We start from the raw sequence: 18,756 nt of genomic DNA on the forward strand, positions 1-18,756 counted from the left end.
GTTTTCCTTGTGGAATTTACGTTCCTGTAACACATAACATGTGGCCAATTTTGTTGCCATGGTTTGCATAATGTACGGTAAGAAGCTTTAAAATAATGGTAGTATTTGTATCCCAGCAGCAGCTTAAGAAAGCCTTAAAGTGGTACTCCGCTGCTAGACATCTTATCCCCTATCCAAAAGATAGGGGATAAGTTGTCTGAATGCGGAGGTCCCACTGTTTGGTCCCCTGCAAACTCTCGCAGGACCTGGTGTTCTAAATGAATGCCGGGTTCATGCTGCAGTTGTCATGACGGTCCCTATAGTTAATCACATATGTAATCTCCTCTAAACCCAGGGGATGCGAATTTACACAACTCGTTGATGCATATTTGGGGTTAAATAGCAGACACATCAGAATTTTTAGGTTTTGAGTATAAAATATACCATGACATGTCAGTTTTCATAAAATAAGTCTACGCTCTCCATACACATGCCTGCGTTTATTCTTAGTTTGCATTCCACACTATAAACGCATACAATTTGCTCCTTCCTAACATAATAATAATAAAGAAAAAAACCTATATATGGTGAAATTTATTACTGTTTATTACATCGGCAGTGACAATAAATCAGTAAGTGCTCCTTGACTTGGGGTTCTGCATTGCAGAGTTGCAAAGTTTGTCTGTGCGAACAAGTTGTTGTACAATTGTAACAGCCCGGCCATGTTACTTTGTGTAATTATAGGCAGCCTGTGCTAAAATATATGTAACTGCAAAATGGAGCCTCATATGAGGTGCATCTCATAGGGTAATGTTGCTTTTTTTTTTTTTTTTTTTTAAATGCAGATGTTTCATCTCCGGACATTTCAAGGAAGCAGATGAACCGCACAGTGTTAAATGGAAATGTAGTTGAGCAGTCCAGAGTGAATGGAAGACCCATGCACATGTCAGTTCAACGGAAGAGGCTGTTAAAAGCCCCAACCCTTGCTGAGTTGGACAGCTCAGAGTCCGAGGTAAGCACTAGCTTCCAACTGTATGTGAATTTAATTCTGCTCCATGCAGGAACCATATATGTTTAATCCATTTAAAGGGGTACTCCGCTGCCTCAGCGTTCGGAATATTTTGATCCTTGGTGCGGGGGTCGTGACGTTATGACCACACCCCTCGTGAAATCACGACATACCTCCTCAATGCAAGTCTATGGGAGGGCCGCCACGCCCGCTCCGATTTGCATTGAGGGTCATGGTGTGACGTCACTAGGGGCGTGGCCGTGATGTCACGACCCCCACTGCCCGTACCCAGCGTTTTAAGCGAACGCCAGGTGCTGCACAGAGATTGTGGGGGTCCCAGCTGCAGGACCCCTGCGCTCAGACATCTTATCCCCTATCCTTTGGATAGGGGATAAGATGTCTAGGGGCGGAGTACCCCTTTAAGGACCGGGCTAACTTTTCAATTAATGCCTCCTTGTCTTTTATTAGTCATAGTGCTTCTAGTTTTCTATCTACAGGTGTTTTTTTGGGTTTTTTTTTTGCGCGATCAATTGCGTTTTGTAATGACGCTCTTTATTTTTCTATTAAATAAATACATCTGTAGTGAGATGGAGATGTATACATACAACTGTGGGGGAGAGAACGGCACTTTTTGTATTGGGTATTAGATGTCCTTACAAGATGTGGAAACCATGGCTTATGTTTATTTACACTCTCATTGTTTATTTACACAAGGTAAAATATGTATCCAAAGGTTTTGATTTTATTCCTAGGGGTTCTATTGTTCCATGTTCACTTGTGTAGCCTTCGTTATTGTCCATATTGTGTTCTACCCTGACCACACCTTGTCTGTTTGGCTGTTAGGTCTGATTGTATGTGTTCCGGATCATTACCTACACCACTGCAGGGATGCTATGTAACTCTTACATAAGCCAAAGTCAAACCTGTGTTTACTTTCGCTGTGTCTTAGTATTTGTGTGTCTACATGGGTGTGTTCACTGTCTCGGGTCTAGCCGGCTCTTGGAGGAGTCTCTTTGTAATTGTACTGTTTGGTCCTGACTTGGCACTTTATAGTTATGCTAAATAGTAAAAAGCATAAATAGCAGTTTTATCTCTTATGTAATTATGGTATTAGAAACATTCCCGTTAAGCTGGTGGAGCTTTGTATTAAAAACCTGAATTGATGTTATGATTTAAATTCCTTTTGTCAATTGGAATCTGCCAGTGCACTGCGAACACGGCTGTCATAGCAGGAAACTGTGATTACGTTTAGTATATTCTTTACGCAACTGTTCACAAGTGCTTCCTTATAGAATTGGCTATGCAGTTACCTAAATTGTGGGTCCCCTTGTGTCAAGTCATCGTAATGGTCCAACTACTACGCAGAAAGGAAAATCTGTTTCTGCCACGCATCCCCTATTGTCAGTCTTTATTTTAATGTGTTTTTGTTGGCAAGATAACCATTGGCTGTGAATCTTACCAAAAGAAGCTATATTCTGCTGGTTCTTATGTTGTATCATTTCTCTGGACTGGTGCAGAAATTTAGAACTGGTCTAACCAAGCTTTTTACCCACTCTAATACATGTGCTGGCATTGTTGTGTGCTCTATAAAATCACTTCTGCATGAATAGTAATGTATCCTTATACCAACCAATGTATCCTTATACATTGTTGTATTGTTGCTACAATTTGTACAGCACCATCGCAGTTCTCCTATTTGGTGCATAGTCTCTACTGTCCTCTTATTCAGGTACATTGGTTTTCTACTGCACTGTGTCTTCTTTCATACAGGGGCATGGAAATGTTTTTTCTGTTGGTTTCCATTTGAATTGAACGTATAAATTCACGTATTCTATTGTATTCTCTATGTGGGGAGGATAACTACATACACACGACTGTAGTGTATGGCTCTGTAGTAAGAAGCTATGTAACTGCAGCACACGGGGACCCTTATGGTTCTGTAGTAAGAAGCTGTGTTACTGCAGCACACAGTGACCCTTATGGTTCTGTAGTAAGAAGCTATGTAACTGCAGCACACAGTGACCCTTATGGCTCTGTAGTAAGAAGCTATGTAACTGCAGCACACAATGACCCTTATGGCTCTGTAGTAAGAAGCTATGTAAAAGCAGCACACAGTGACCCTTATGGCTCTGTAGTAAGAAGCTATGTAACTGCAGCACACAGTGACCCTTATGGCTCTGTAGTAAGAAGCTATGTAACTGCAGCACACAGTGACCCTTATGGCTCTGTAGTAAGAAGCTATGTTACTGCAGCACACAGTGACCCTTATGGTTCTGTAGTAAGAAGCTATGTTACTGCAGCACACAGTGACCCTTATGGTTCTGTAGTAAGAAGCTATGTAACTGCAGCACACAGTGGCCCTTATGGCTCTGTAGTAAGAAGTTATGTAACTGCAGCACACAGTGACCCTTATGGCTCTGTAGTAAGAAGCTATGTAACTGCAGCACACAGTGACCCTTATGGCTCTGTAGTAAGAAGCTATGTAACTGCAGCACACAATGACCCTTATGGCTCTGTAGTAAGAAGCTATGTAACTGCAGCACACAGTGACCCTTATGGCTCTGTAGTAAGAAGCTATGTAGCTGCAGCACACAGTGACCCTTATGGCTCTGTAGTAAGAAGCTATGTAACTGCAGCACACAGTGACCCTTATGGCTCTGTAGTAAGAAGCTATGTAACTGCAGCACACAGTGGCCCTTATGGCTCTGTAGTAAGAAGCTATGTAACTGCAGCACACAGTGACCCTTATGGCACTGTAGTAAGAAGCTATGTAACTGCAGCACACAGTGACCCTTATGGCTCTGTAGTAAGAAGCTATGTAACTGCAGCACACAGTGACCCTTATGGCTCTGTAGTAAGAAGCTATGTAACTGCAGCACACAGTGACCCTTATGGCTCTGTAGTAAGAAGCTATGTAACTGCAGCACACAGTGACCCTTATGGCTCTGTAGTAAGAAGCTATGTAACTGCAGCACACAATGACCCTTATGGCACTGTAGTAAGAAGCTATGTAACTGCAGCACACAGTGACCCTTATGGCACTGTAGTAAGAAGCTATGTAACTGCAGCACACAGTGACCCTTATGGCTCTGTAGTAAGAAGCTATGTAACTGCAGCACACAGTGACCCTTATGGCTCTGTAGTAAGAAGCTATGTAACTGCAGCACACAGTGACCCTTATGGCTCTGTAGTAAGAAGCTATGTAACTGCAGCACACAGTGACCCTTATGGCTCTGTAGTAAGAAGCTATGTAACTGCAGCACACAGTGACCCTTATGGTTCTGTAGTAAGAAGCTATGTAACTGCAGCACACAGTGACCCTTATGGCTCTGTAGTAAGAAGCTATGTTACTGCAGCACACAGTGACCCTTATGGTTATGTAGTAAGAAGCTATGTAACTGCAGCACACAGTGACCCTTATGGCTCTGTAGTAAGAAGCTATGTAACTGCAGCACACAGTGACCCTTATGGCTCTGTAGTAAGAAGCTATGTAACTGCAGCACACAATGACCCTTATGGCACTGTAGTAAGAAGCTATGTAACTGCAGCACACAGTGACCCTTATGGCACTGTAGTAAGAAGCTATGTAACTGCAGCACACAGTGACCCTTATGGCTCTGTAGTAAGAAGCTATGTAACTGCAGCACACAGTGACCCTTATGGCTCTGTAGTAAGAAGCTATGTAACTGCAGCACACAGTGACCCTTATGGCTCTGTAGTAAGAAGCTATGTAACTGCAGCACACGTTCTGTGTATGACTCATGATGACTATGTATGTAAGATACTCGGACCAGATTTTTTTAGGTAATTCTGCGTCCTGTACTCGCCTCTCCCTGCTTCTTGTATAGTTATGCTGTAACATGCGTCATCACAAGTTTGCTGTGGTTTATAGAAACCTCTTTATTATAATTATATTAAGTGCTGCACATTACACCCATCCCTGGTATATTTCCCCCTGCTGAAGCTCGGTGTGTGGATGTCTTCTGCCTTCTGTAACTCTGTATACTCCTGTAGATACATGATATTTCAGATGCTTTAGTGTGACACACAGGATGTATGTATCATGAAATGGATCATATTATATGTCATCATTAATCTATTAATCTGCCATTTGACCAATGTTTAATCTATTGTTAAACCTACATGTTTGCTTTTAGCAAAGTGTTACTTTTGGGAAATAATTTTCTGGGGTTCAGTTACTAACTAATTTAAAGGAAAGAAAAAAGGGGGGTGGGGGGGGAGATTTGGGAAAAAAAACAAAAAACATTTTGTCCCTCTAAAGGCAACTCTATGGGCAAAAGAATGCTGTTTGCGGAATTTTGGACCCTTGTAAACCCTTTTTCAGATCTTTAAAAAAAAAAAAAATAGTTAATAGCCGTCAAGTACCAGAAAATGTAAAGGACAGTTTGTAAATGACCAATTATATTAGTAAAATAAACGTACTAAAACTACATTAAAGGGGAACTCCGGTGGAAAACAGATGTTTTCTAGTTAAACAGATTTGTACATTACTTCTAATTAACCCCTTAAGGACTCATTGGGGCCTTAAAGGAAAACTGCCACCAAGTTCACCCACACTAAACCCATTACACTGGGTTATAGTGTGGGTGAACAGGAATCCAATGAGGGGTGACTTACTTTTCTTCCTCCAAATACCGCTGAGTTATGCGCTGGTAAAGTTCCGTTGTTTGGCCCCTGCATCGCGCTTCAGGGCGGGGCCCCCGCCGGTTGTCTGCCTCTGACGCTCCTAAGCTCACCCCTTAATTAGCATAATATTTGCCTTCAACTCCACATCCTAGCGACTTGGAGTCTCATGCACAGTTAGCCCAGCGCTCTGTCTGCAGAGGGCATACGCCTAAACCTTTCACCCTCTTGCTGAAGCCTCGCTACTCCCGATTTCCGGGTGTAGTGAGGGACCAGTGCATCCGCAGTAACAATGGCCAGAGCACTGCGCTAATGGGGCATGAGACTCCACGTCGCTAGGACATGGAGATAAAGGCAGTTATTATGCTAATTAAGAGGGTGGGCTTAGGAGCATCAGAGGCAGACAATCGGCAGGGGCCCCGCCTTGAAGCGCCATGCAGGGGCCAAACAACGGAATTTTACCAGCGCATAACTCAGCGGCATTTGGAGGAAGAAAAGTAAGTGACCCTTCATTGGATTCCTGTTCACCCACACTATAACCCAGTGTATTGGGTTTAGTGTGGGTGAACTTGGTGACAGTTTTCCTTTAAAGAAGTACTCCACTGGCCAGCGTTCAGAACATTTATTTCTCAATGCTGTGTGCACACTGTGGGGGTCGGCCACACCCCCTTGTGATGTCATGCCACGCCCCCCCAATGCAAGACTATGGGAGGGGGAGGGTGGCGGACATCATTCCACCTCCCATAGACTTGCAATGAGAGGGCGTGGTGTCACGAGGGGGTGTGGCCTACCCCCACAACACGTGCGCACACATCGTTCAGAACATTTAGTTCCGAACGCTGACCAGTGGAGTACCCCTTTAAGGACAAAGCCAGTTTCATTTTTGCATTTTCATATTTTCCTCCTTGCCTTCTAAAATCCATAACTTTATTTTTCCATCCACAGACCCATATAAGGGCTTGTTTTTTGCAAGATCAATTGTACTTTGTAAAGACACCTATTATTCTATCCTAAAATGTACGGTGCAACCAAAATAAAAATTTGTTGGGAGGTTGAAAAGAAAACCACAATTGTGCAACTTTTGGAGGGTTTTGTTTTTACACAGTGCATTTAACAGTTAAAATATAATGTGGGTCAATATGATTAAAATGATATCCATGTTTACTTGCTTTACTGTTTTTGAACTACTAAAAAAAGAATGCAACATTTTTTAAACAAATTAGTATGTTTTAAATCACCTTAATTTAACCCCTCTAACTCTTTCATTTTTCTGTATAGGGGGCTGTATGAGAGCTAATTTTTTGCGCTGTGATTTGTACATTTTATTGGTACCACATTTACGTATATGTGACTTTTTTATCAATTTTTATTTGATGTGACCAAAAGCAGCAGTTTTGTATTATTATTATTATTTTTTTTTTAACCTTTAGGCAGTTCACCATACGGGATAATCAAAATTAGTTCAGACATTTACACATGCCCCGATTTTTTTTTTACACTTTTTAGGGTAGAATGGGAAAAAGGGGCAATTTAAGTTTTTATTGGGGGAGAGGCTTTTTCCCTTTTTTTTTTTTTAAACATTAACTTTTTTTTTCCTTTTTATAAATTTTTTCCTTTTTATACATTTTATGTCCCCATTGATTGCAAATACTCTTCAGGCATAGCACTGATCAGTATTTTCGGCGATCTTCTTCTCTGGTCTGCTTGATGTCAGACCAGAGAAGAAGACCCTGTGATGACTGCCGGAGCAGGTAAAGGACCTCCCTCCACCATCCTGCATGATTGATCACAGCATCAGAGGGGTTAATAGTAGACATCAGTGCAATTGCAGGTGCTCGTGTCATGTACAGGAAGTAAATCTACGTCCTGGTGCATTAAATACCAGCGCATCAGAATGTATATTTCCATCCATGTCAGGAACTGTCCAGTGTAAAAGCAAATCTCCATAGTAAACCTCTCCTGTTCTGGACAGTTTCTTACATGGACAGAAGTGTCAGCAAAGAGCACTGTGGTCAGGCTGGAAAGAACTACACTACACTTTCTTTGTAGTACACAGCAGCTGATAAGTACTGGAAGGATTAAGATTTTTTAATGGAAGAAATTTACAAATTTGTTAACTTTTCTGGCACCAATTGTTTTGAAAACATCATTTTTTCACTGGAGTTCCTGGAGTTTAGTTCTTTTACAAAAGTGTAAGATGCTTGGGTGGCCAGATTACCAAAAAAATATATATATGGTATATACGGTTTCACTTAACAACATGAAATACTCATAGATTGCACAGAGTGGGCCATTGACTGGGCTGGATAACAGTGGTGAAGGGTAGTTTGCATAGACATCTATAAGGATCTATGGAGACCAACACTCCTCCTGCCCTTAAAAAAGAAATGCGGCAGAAATCTTTTAAGTTCCCCTGTGCCCGGGCTGCAAAAACTAGAAAAAAAAAAAAAACTTTAACTCTCCTTCCTACATTCCCCCTTTGCTCCTGGCATCCCGTTTCTCCGGTGATGCTTGCCTAAGATGCATGGAGTCGAGCAGTGCCAGGGTAACGGGACGCCGATGCCGTGGGGAACGTAGGAAGGTGAGTTAGTTCTTTCTAAAAGTTTTTGCAGCCCGGTCACAAGGAGAACTTAAGATTTCTACGCATTTCTCCATTAAAAAAAAATTCTGACCTTTGAAAAGCTGTGTATCATACCATTCCGCTTGCTCACATTGTGTGAGCTCCTGGCAGGAGAAAGTGAATGTTCCCCAGCAGGCGCGATGTCACTGAAGCCTGCGAGAGCACTTCTTGAGTTTGGTCTCCTGCCAGGCTGGGAGGAGACCAAACTAACTGTTTGACTTGCGCAGGGAACAGAACAGAGCCACCTAGTGGTTGGATTCTTCAATCACATTAAGAACATATAAAGGTTGAGAATTTTAACAGCCAGTAAATAGAAAAGTGTTTTATAATTACATAAGGAACAATATATATAAAGTTTTGTTTGCTTACAGGCACTCTTTAATCATTTAAATAATACATTTAAAATTGTCTGCGTTCCTAAGGGATTAAATGCCCACTTTCATATGGTATACTTAAAAGCAGTCCTGCGTGTAGTGTGCTGGCAGATTAAGAGTTCCTCCATGATTACTGTTGGTTAATCAGAAAGGTTTCCTTACCATAAATGCTTGGTTTGCTGGTGTGTGAATCGTGCAACAGGATTATAGATTAACTAAAAGGAGATTAGTGTTTATTAATTTCTATTTACTAGGTCAGGCTGTAAAAAGCCATAGCTGCAGTCTATACAACTATGCTGTGTGATGGGAAGAGTCTGTGCCAGGAGACATAGTCAAGACTGTAGATAAATACCAATAATAAGTGTATATGGTGCTACGCTGAAAAATGTACGGTAAATAGTGATTGGTAACTTCCTATTTCTTCACTCAGGAGGATACAGTACACAAGTCCTCAAGCAGCAGTAGCGTGTCCACTTTCCAGCCTGAAGATTTGTCTCCAGCAACTGCTTCTGGGAGGAAAAGTGAGTAACTAATGTAACAGAAAACAAAAAGACTCTTACCACTAAAATCTAGGATCTGCATGATAAAGGGATTGTACACTGATCTGCCAGAACATAAAAACCACCTGCCTAACATTGTATAGGTCTTCCTCGTGCCCACAAAACAACTCTGAACCATTGAGGTATTGACTGCGCGAGACCTATAAAGTTGTCTTGTGATGTCTGGCTCCAATACATTAATAGCTCAGACCTGTAAATTGAGGTAGGTCCTCCATAGATCAGACTGGTTTGTCAGTACATCTCTACAGATCTCATTAGGACACAGATTTGGGGAAATCTTTTCCCATGGTACATCCTGATGCTATCTCTTCTCTAGGTACATGGTGAACTCTGTAAAAGAATTTAAAAGGGGTCTGGATGCCTTTTTGGAGAATAATAACATTACAGGTTATGGATTCTAGTGGGTCTTTTTACAAACTTATGAACTGTTACGCGATGCACATGACCCCGCCAGTCACATGTAAAAGAAAATGTTATTTGTCAGACCATGTCACCTTTTTCCATTGCTCCTATCTCCAGTTGTGATACTGCTGTGCCCTTTGTAGGTGCTGTTGGAGGTGGACATGGGTTGGCATTAGTGCCCTGGCCAGTCTTCAGCTGTGCAGCTGCATATGTAGAAAGATGCAGTGCAGTAAATCTTTACGGTAATTTGTCTTACAGCAGCTCTTTTTTGGGATTGCTAATTTTCAACTCATTCCTGATGCATTGATACATTTTGGGTGTCCACTAACTTGTCACTGGTTCACTAGTTATTCTTTCTTAGACCACTTTTGGTAGGTACTAAGTACAAAATATTGGGGGAACTCTACCAGGCCACCAATTTTGGAGATTTTCTTACACAGTCATCTAGTCTGCATCTACTTACTCATTCCTTTTTTTTTCTAACACTTAAGAACCTACTGTTCGCTTGCTGTCTACTCGATCCTACCCTATGACGGGGACCATTGTAGATAATCAATGTAATTCACGTTTATTGTTTTGGCTAAATTCAGCATAAACCGGCTAAATTACTCTGCAAGAAATAGGAGAATTTTAGCTACGGTCAGGATAGTCGGCATCACCATTTAAAACATACCTGTCCTTTCAAAAGGTTTTAAAAAATGTTGTTTTGTTATATTAACCCATGTTAGTAGTGACAAGGTGATTTTGGGCTGTCAATGCTGTTATTGAGCCCCTTAGAGTCCTCTCCATGTTGCACAACGATTTCTCATTCTCTCCATTTCAGGTGAGGGACCAGAGCTGGGATGGTTTCCAGCAGTACGTACTCAGGTTCTTTCTTCTGCTTAGTTGTCTGGCCAGTCACAGCACCTAGTCATTACTACTACACTATGACATTGAACACTACTATAGATTATAGATAGCATGTGGAAGGAGAAGGGGTTACTGATGTATTGGGTTAGCAAGGTGAGTCGAAAAGAAAAAAAAAAAAGCAGCACAGAAAGGGAGTTGTTACACTAAGCATTGAACTGCTCTTGCTGACGTGAGAAGAATGCATCTATTTACCTTTCAAGGACAAGGAGGACCCCCAGTTTGCAGGTACACATTGAATTGGCTTCAACTGATGTTGAACAGAAGATTGCAGTAAAGTGAACCCCCCTCAGAGGCAGAACTTACACTTAGTTTTTAGGTTAAGGAGTCATTTCTGATAGATTAAGCTATTTACAAATATGTTACAGAACACAGACTATGAAATGGAGGTAAGTTGTTTGAAACAGTGACCATGTGACATATCTTACATACCTTTTTATTTTATCCTCAGCACCTCCAAGGTTCTTGCCTATCTCCTCTACACCTCAGCCCGAGAGACGGCAGACTCCACAGAGGCGTCACTCAATAGAAAAAGAGACTCCTACCAATGTGCGGAGTTTTCTTCCTCCATCTCGACAAAGCTCTAGATCTTTGGTAGGCAAACCTCATTCTATGCTTGCTAGAATGTTTTACGCGACATAGGTTTATAAACATATGTTTAGGGGAGAAAAAAAGACAATATAATGCCAGGAATTTTATAATTGGCTTCACTTGTACTATTTTTGTTTATATTTTATCCTTATTTTAGAGGTTTTTTTGTGGTGAAAACCAGGAGTGGGTCCAAATCCCAGATGGCTCCACTCCAAAATGGGGACCAAAGACTGACCAAATTGGAACAAAATACTTTGTGTGAATGGATTTGTATAATAATTAATGTTAAATAATGTGACCCATAGACTTTTTGGGAATGTGTGTGGAGACCACACCTTTTACTTATGGTTATGAGTATTACCAAAATGTTAAAATCTGCCTGCTGTTAAAGAAATTGCAAAGCACTGGCTTTCCTTTCCAGATAGCAGTGTAAGCTCCTGTAGTTGCTCCTCAGCAGTCACAGCATTGTTGCTCTTTGACTAGTAGGAACACAAATTAAATTAAAAATGTGGATCCAAGGACACTTAAAGGAGTACTCCAGCCCAAACTAACTTATCCCCTATCCTCACTGAGAGCCAGGTCCCATTCTAGAGATCGTGGTCGGACCTGTGGATAGGGAATGTTAGTTTTTTCTGGAGTTCTCCTTTAAGGGAACACTAAACACCAAAATGATTGTGAACAGAAAGCACAACCTAAACTTGACCATATCATTTTATTCATCACTAAAACATGACTTTGGCTACAACGTTTTACTTCTTAGCAATTACATAACTTTATGATGTGACCCAAAACATTTTAGCTTTATTAAAATGTCCTTTCATTCATTTGAGGGACATTTCATGAACAGTATGGCCCAGATTTATCAAAGTGTCTACAGTAAAGCTATTTTACCACGTTTATTTGGGTGGTGGGTTTGACTAGAGTGCATCTTATTTGTCAAGAAGGTGCAGCAGGATGATGAATTTTGCGCAGCTTTGCTGTGGTGGGAAAAGCTCTATCACATACACTTTATCTAGACACTTGTGAGGGAGGGAAGTAGACACTTCCCTGGGTCCTGAATTTGGCAGGTTAGGTGTTTTTACTTTCACAGAGCTGCCGGGACATTTTTATTTGCATTTTAGATGCTGCAATCAAATTTGATTGCGGTGTCTAAGGGGTTAAGCTGGGCATCACCGTGATCGGTGATGTCTGGCATTAGAGATGGGTCCTGGTGGCAGATAGCGGCCAGGAACAACCAGCTATGACCTGTGCTCAGCTCCTGAGTGCGTATCATAGAAGGGGTTTGGGACGCTGTCATCCACAAGAGGTTAAAGGTTGAATGAATGAAGGTAGAAGTGATTCTCACGCCTATTGGTAGGTGGTGTAGCTTTGCGCCTAAAAAAAAAAAAAAGTACCTTTGCCCACAAAATAGCAACTCTTGACAAAAATCGCAAATGATAAATACGTGATCACTTCATGGTCAAAAAGAAAAAGTTCTACGGGTAGACAAAAAGAGTGAAACTGTCTATATCAAAAGAAGCATAAAAGTCCCTAATTATGCTGCTTGATATGCCTGAACTGCGCCAAAACATAGACAAAAGAAATGCTCTAAAAGCAATGATAAATATCCCCCTATGTGCTTTTCCAGATTAAGTAGGAAAAATATTTACGGGATCGCTCATTGCTGAGGAAATAATATGAAATCATAAACAATAAATCCAAGTTTGTACTTTTGTTGCTCCTTCTTGGGCTTAAATGCCTTTCAATCGGCATATTCACCTAGTGAGGTGCGGACGCCAGTCTGGGAGGGTCTGTTGAAGCTCAATCCAAATGAAACAATTGTCACCTGTAAACGCACACACCGGCGCCCGCACCTCACTAGGTGAATATGCCGATTTTAAACCTGCACTTTTTGATACAATAAAGAGATGGGTGAGTGCCATTTCTTACTTCTTCATATGCACATTTACGATGGGAACTGTTTTTCTATGAAATTGAGCACCACCAATCCCACCTGAGGTAGACTACATCCGGCAGTGAAAAGGGAGTACGGAATATAGCAGTGCCGACCGGCTAATCTCTCCCCTACTTACTATTCTTTTGTGAAGGGCGGCATCTGAATTTCCGCACCAGAAATATCCGGCACAGAAATTCAGCCATGTAAGCAGTGCAGCAGTATCCCATTGAAATCAATGGGACTCTGCTGCTGCAGAATGTCCATGCGGAATTCCATGCGGAAATTCCTTTGTGTGAACATAGCCTTAGTGTCATCTTTATTGTTAAAACCACACCCACCAGACAAAAGTTCTGGCATTGGCCAATGTAGTTTTGATTGAAGTGATATTCAGCTCATGATAAAATGCGACACTCAATTTTTTTTAAGCCCCCCGTAACACTGATTCTTTCAGTTCTGTCACAAACAGAGCCTTTAATTTGAGGTGGAATTCCGCAAGTGGAAATTCTGCGATGTGAATAGACCCTTTGGGTTATAAGTTTGACCTTTCGTATATTTCTGAGGGCAGGTATTTCTGTTGTTGTTAAAATACGTAGCTTACCATGTTTATTTTATAGAATAACGTTAGAGCCTTAACAGGAATATAATATCCATGTGTTTGCTGACCGTGCAGTACCTTGTTGCCCTCTAGTGTACACAGTGTGTTACTGAAGTTGGCACTACCCTCTAGTCCATTGTTTTCCAACCAGTGTGTTGCTGTTGGAAAACTTCAACTCCCAGCATTCCTGGACAGCCTTTGGTTTTCTGGGCATGCTGGAAGTTGTAGTTTTGCTAAAGCTGAAAGCACGCTTGTTAAGAAAAACTGCTGTAGTCACTAGAGGGCATGTCATTTGTGCTATTCAAGCTTTTTAAAACCTGAAAGAACATTATTTTTTTTTAAAATGTATATTATCTTGATTATTTAACAACTAACCTGTTGTTCCTAATTGACAATATAATGTTGTTTTATGTGGAGTGTTATGACAACAAAGTGACTGATAAAACGAAATCTGGACATTCACTTTTAGCATGCACTGGACCTGTTCTTTAAAGGGGTACGCCGCTCCTAGACATCTTATCCCCGATCCAAAGATGTCTGATCGCGGGAGACCCCCGCGATCTCGGCTGCGGCACCCCAGACTTATGGTGCACGGAGCGAACTTCGCGTCGTGCCGGATGACTGGCCATGTTGGGCGGAGGCTGTTGATGTCACGACCATGCCCCCTCAATGCAAGTCTATGGGAGGGGGCGTGACGGCTGTCACGCCCCCTCCCATAGACTTGCATTGAGGGTGTGTGGCCATGACGTCACGAGCCTCCGGCACTGTACCTGACACTCTAAAGAAATGCTGGGTGCAGCAGGGGAGATCGTGAAGGTCCCCAGCGGCAGCACCCCCACGATCACACCTCTTAGCCCCTATCCTTTGGATAGGGGATAAGATACCTAGGGGCGGAGTTCCCCTTTAAGCTTAGAGGGTGAGAACTCTAGGCTATACATTTAGTATATGCATGCCTGGAGAATTTTTGTAAACAAAACAATGCAATGCCGTGCTTCACATTGTTGTTTTCAGAATGATTCTGTTCACATAACAGAATATTTAGTAGGCTTATGCCGGCAAGTAAATTTACAGATCACATACAGGACTGATACCACAAGCTGAAGCAGTCATTGGGGAAACATGTCCTTCACTCTCCTCCCTATTTGTTATCCAGGTACCTAGGATAACCAGTTTCTTTCCAAGGATGGCTTTTCGACCATTTTCTACCATACACACAGCTTCTATGTTGGGGTCTCATCCTTTTGAAGCAGCCATGTTTGGGGCGGCAGGGGCTATGTTTTATCTGTTTGAGAAAGCTTATGCCGGCAGGTGGAGAGCCCCCCAGGTTTGCCTCTTTCATCTTCAGTTTGGATCTGAATTGATCACTTCCTCCTGAGTAGGAGCGGTACATGGGCTGTGTCGCTTGACTCGCTGCAGCATCCGCACCTCCCATCCGAATGATTTTGCAGTGGGAATAAATCTATATGTGATTTTTATTTTTTTATTTTTTTTCTAATCATATTAAGAAATTAGAAATTGTGTTGAGAAGGACAGCAAACTGATAAAGCAACATCATCCTGCATATTTTGTGAGCCTTCAATGTACATTTATAAGACTCGGACCCTACTCCAGTCTGTTATAGATGGCTAAATGAAGTTCAGTAAAAAGTGATGTTGCATAAAGTTTGGGCTGTCCTTACTACTTTTCTTCTCTTTTTGATTCAGATAAACATTAGCATTTTATCAATATTTAACGTGTTACCACACTAAACATTTTAAATTAAATTACATATATTACACAATGCTTCCTCTTGTATTCTACCTTGAAATATATGAACTAACTGACAACTCGGTGTTACCGTTCTCCATGTATATGAATATAATCCTTAAAGGGGTACTCCAGCACTTAGACATCTTATTCCCTATCCAAAGGATAGGGGATAAGATGCTTGATCGTGGGAGTCCCGCCACTGGGGCCCCCCCGTTATCTTGCATGCCACACCCCGTTTAAAATCAGTCCCCGGAGCGTGTTCGCTCCGGGTCTGATAACTGTCGATCACGGGGCCGGAGCGTTGTGACGTTGTGACAGCCGTCACGCCCCTCCCATAGGCTTGCATCTAGGGGGCGTGACATCACACGGGGCGGAGCCTTGACGTCACAGCGGTCCGGCCCCGTGATCGGCAGTAATCAGATCCGGAGCGAACACGCGACGGGGGCTGATTTTAAACGGGGTGTGGCGTGTGTCCGCCATCAGACATCTTATCCCCTATCCTTTGGATAGGGAATAAGATGTCTAAGCGCCGGAGTACCCCTTTAACACCCGGACTCTGTCCTATGAGTGCTAATATTTCAGACTGTGTTGGTGCACACCTTAGGCTGACAGAGAGAGATGACAGGTCCTCTTCATTCTAAAATGTTTGTTTTATAATGAAATGTCAGAAGTTTTGATGGGAGGGGTTCTGAGTGTTGAGGCCACCAGCTGCAAGACTTTCTACAAATCCATACACCCCTGCTCGACTCTAAGGAAAGCCGATCAGAGATGGAGGGGCACAGTGCTCCAAGTGCTTCTGCATTTTTAAGCAATTGGGTGGGCGCTCTCAGACCCCCACTGATTAAAACCTAAGGTATGTGACTGACTCTGATCTATTGATGTCACTGACACATCAAAAGTTTTTAAAATTAGGGATAAGGGGATAAGATGTCTGATCGCGGTGGCTCCCGCTGCTGGGACCCCCGTGATCTCTGTGCATCACCCGGCATTCTAAACAGTATGTTTAGAGTGCTGGGTTCCCGCGGCAGGAGACGTGACGTCGCAATCCATTTCTGTCTATGGAAGGGGGTATGATGCCTGTGATGCCAAGCCCCCTCGTTCCGGCACATCACGCCCCCTCCATTCACGCTGCAGGAACTCAGGGTTCTAAACACACTGTTTTGAATGTCTGGTGCTGCACGTAGATTGTGGGTGTCCCGCCGCTGGATAGGGGATAACATGTCTTAAGATGCTAAAATCAAGTAGGCCCCAATATATACATTCAGAAGTTCCACTTCCTAGGTAAGACATATAATTCCTTACCTTCCCTTTTTGGAGAACAGGGGCATAAAAACTAATTTTGCTTTTTAATTAATGAATCACTAAATAAACAATAATCATCTGCCACGTTAAATTATACAGTTTGTTTTCAATATATTTTATTTATTTTCTGTTTAGTGTTAAAATTTTATATTTTTGTGCAAGATCATGAACTTTGCTTTCCAATGGGAAAAAAAGAAAGTATAAAACATACACATAGCAGTAGTATTAATTAAAAATCATATTTCAAGTGATTTACATAAATTCATGTATACCTTCTCACAAATATGGTTTCTCCTGAAAGCAGGTTAGTCTCCAGGTCACGGATGTACCCAAGGGGGTATGTCTTTTTTTTTTTTTTTTATAATATATAAAGCTTTTAAGTCATTTATAGGAAGACCGGGTGATATTATTCTGCATATTAACTCATATGGTACTGGTTGATATACTTGTTTAAGGGGCATCCAGCACAGTAAGAGTTAATGTTTACTACTTGGGAAAGAATTCATCTTCTAGGAACTAAACTTTTTTATTTTATTTCCAAATGCTAATGTTTTCTTGGTGTTACCTATGAAATTAAATTGTCTAATCTAAAGGCAGATATGAAATGAAACTTTTAAAAATTATGAAATAAAAATCATTTCCATCTAAAAAATTTCTCGTAGATAATGGTCCTTGTTTATCTGTAGTGCCAAGTTGGCACAACCCTAAAGCTGTAAGGTTTTCCTGAACTCAAAAATAGCAAATCTTCCAAGCCATGATATACAAGAGGAGATATATTGCTTTATATTAGACAGATTTGCTATTCAGGAGTCTGGGAAAGATTTGTAATAACCCCCATCACAGGTTTATTTGTGAATCTACAGAACTAAAGAATCTGTATTTATTGATAATTTATCATAATGCTCTATAAAAGCTATTGATTTCTCACATTCTGCCTTTAATGTAGACCTTTGGAATGATTTTGCCTGCTTGTTGTTTACAAGGAGATACGTTTATTCTGTGGTGGGTTTGGCGTTTACTGTGTTGTTTATAAGATGTACGATACATTTTTATTACAAAACATAATCTCCAATGTATAAACATAGGCAGCCAATACTCACACCACAGCATAAGAATCTCCATCTCTAATCATTTACTAACACTCCTCTAACTACTCTGACACTATATGTACTGTATATAACCAAACGTTCTACTGATACAACCAAAATTGATGATGTTGATAAATTAAAGGCAAAAAAGACCATGTTGTCATCTGTTGTTACAGAGGAGCTATCTTAGTCTTTTTCAATTAAGGCTTTTTACGTTCACTTTTTTTTTTTTTTGCACCCAGGTGTATCCAGTCAGTACATCTCTATCTTCCAATTACTAACAGAGGTGCTTGGTTGTTGGTATTCATAGTTTTAGGAACGGTTTGCTTGCTAATCCAAAGTGTTTAATTTCAGGAGGAGTTCTGTTATCCTGTAGAGTGTCTGGCTCTTACTGTTGAGGAAGTAATGCACATACGTCAAGTCTTGGTGAAGGCTGAGCTGGAGAAGTATCAGCAATATAAAGACGTCTACACCGCCCTAAAGAAAGGAAAGGTAAGAAGAAAAAACTTTTAGTATGTATGTTGTAATAAGTTGATGTAAAGTCCCATGCTTAACGTTATAATAAACTTGTATTATAATAACTAGACCCAGTATTTTGCCCTCCTCCTGGAAGCTGTGTAGGACTGTCTCTTCCTGCTCCGTGTCACCCCTGCTGGCTTCCCCTTCCTTTTGGGGCCAACAGATAGGCTCACAAGGCTCAGCATGAAGTCAAGCCCCCTGAGCTGATGAAATGTATGTCACTGGGGGTCCGAAGGGGGGGGGGGGGGTAGGTGTATTGAGGAGAGCCTGCAGAGTAGCGGGGGTCAGCATGGATGAGGAAAGGGTCACTACACATTTTCTGGGGGAAGGGTGAGTGCACTTGGCTCACACAGGGGTTTACGGTTTTAAAGTACAAGTACAGTGTATTAAAAGATAAAACAACTTTGGACATGCCTTCCTGTAATTTGTATCTTCTTAGAATAACACATTCAGATAATTATTGGCAGGTTCAACTAATCTTC

General features: G+C 41.5%; 1 protein-coding gene across 5 annotated transcripts in view; it reads left to right on the forward strand.

Annotated features, from left to right (window-relative positions):
• Positions 1–18,756, forward strand: part of SPIRE1 (spire type actin nucleation factor 1) — a 171,743-nt gene that overhangs the window by 146,548 nt on the left and 6,439 nt on the right. For all 5 annotated transcript variants that reach the window (XM_056521526.1, XM_056521528.1, XM_056521530.1 and 2 more), the window contains 4 exons: positions 825–991; positions 9,057–9,147; positions 10,946–11,088; positions 18,110–18,247. In XM_056521526.1, coding sequence (XP_056377501.1) covers positions 825–991; positions 9,057–9,147; positions 10,946–11,088; positions 18,110–18,247 — 539 coding nt within the window. The remainder of the gene's footprint in view (positions 1–824; positions 992–9,056; positions 9,148–10,945; positions 11,089–18,109; positions 18,248–18,756) is intronic.

The sequence above is a fragment of the Hyla sarda genome, chromosome 5 (assembly GCF_029499605.1).
Source record: "Hyla sarda isolate aHylSar1 chromosome 5, aHylSar1.hap1, whole genome shotgun sequence".
Lineage (NCBI taxonomy): Eukaryota > Metazoa > Chordata > Amphibia > Anura > Hylidae > Hyla > Hyla sarda.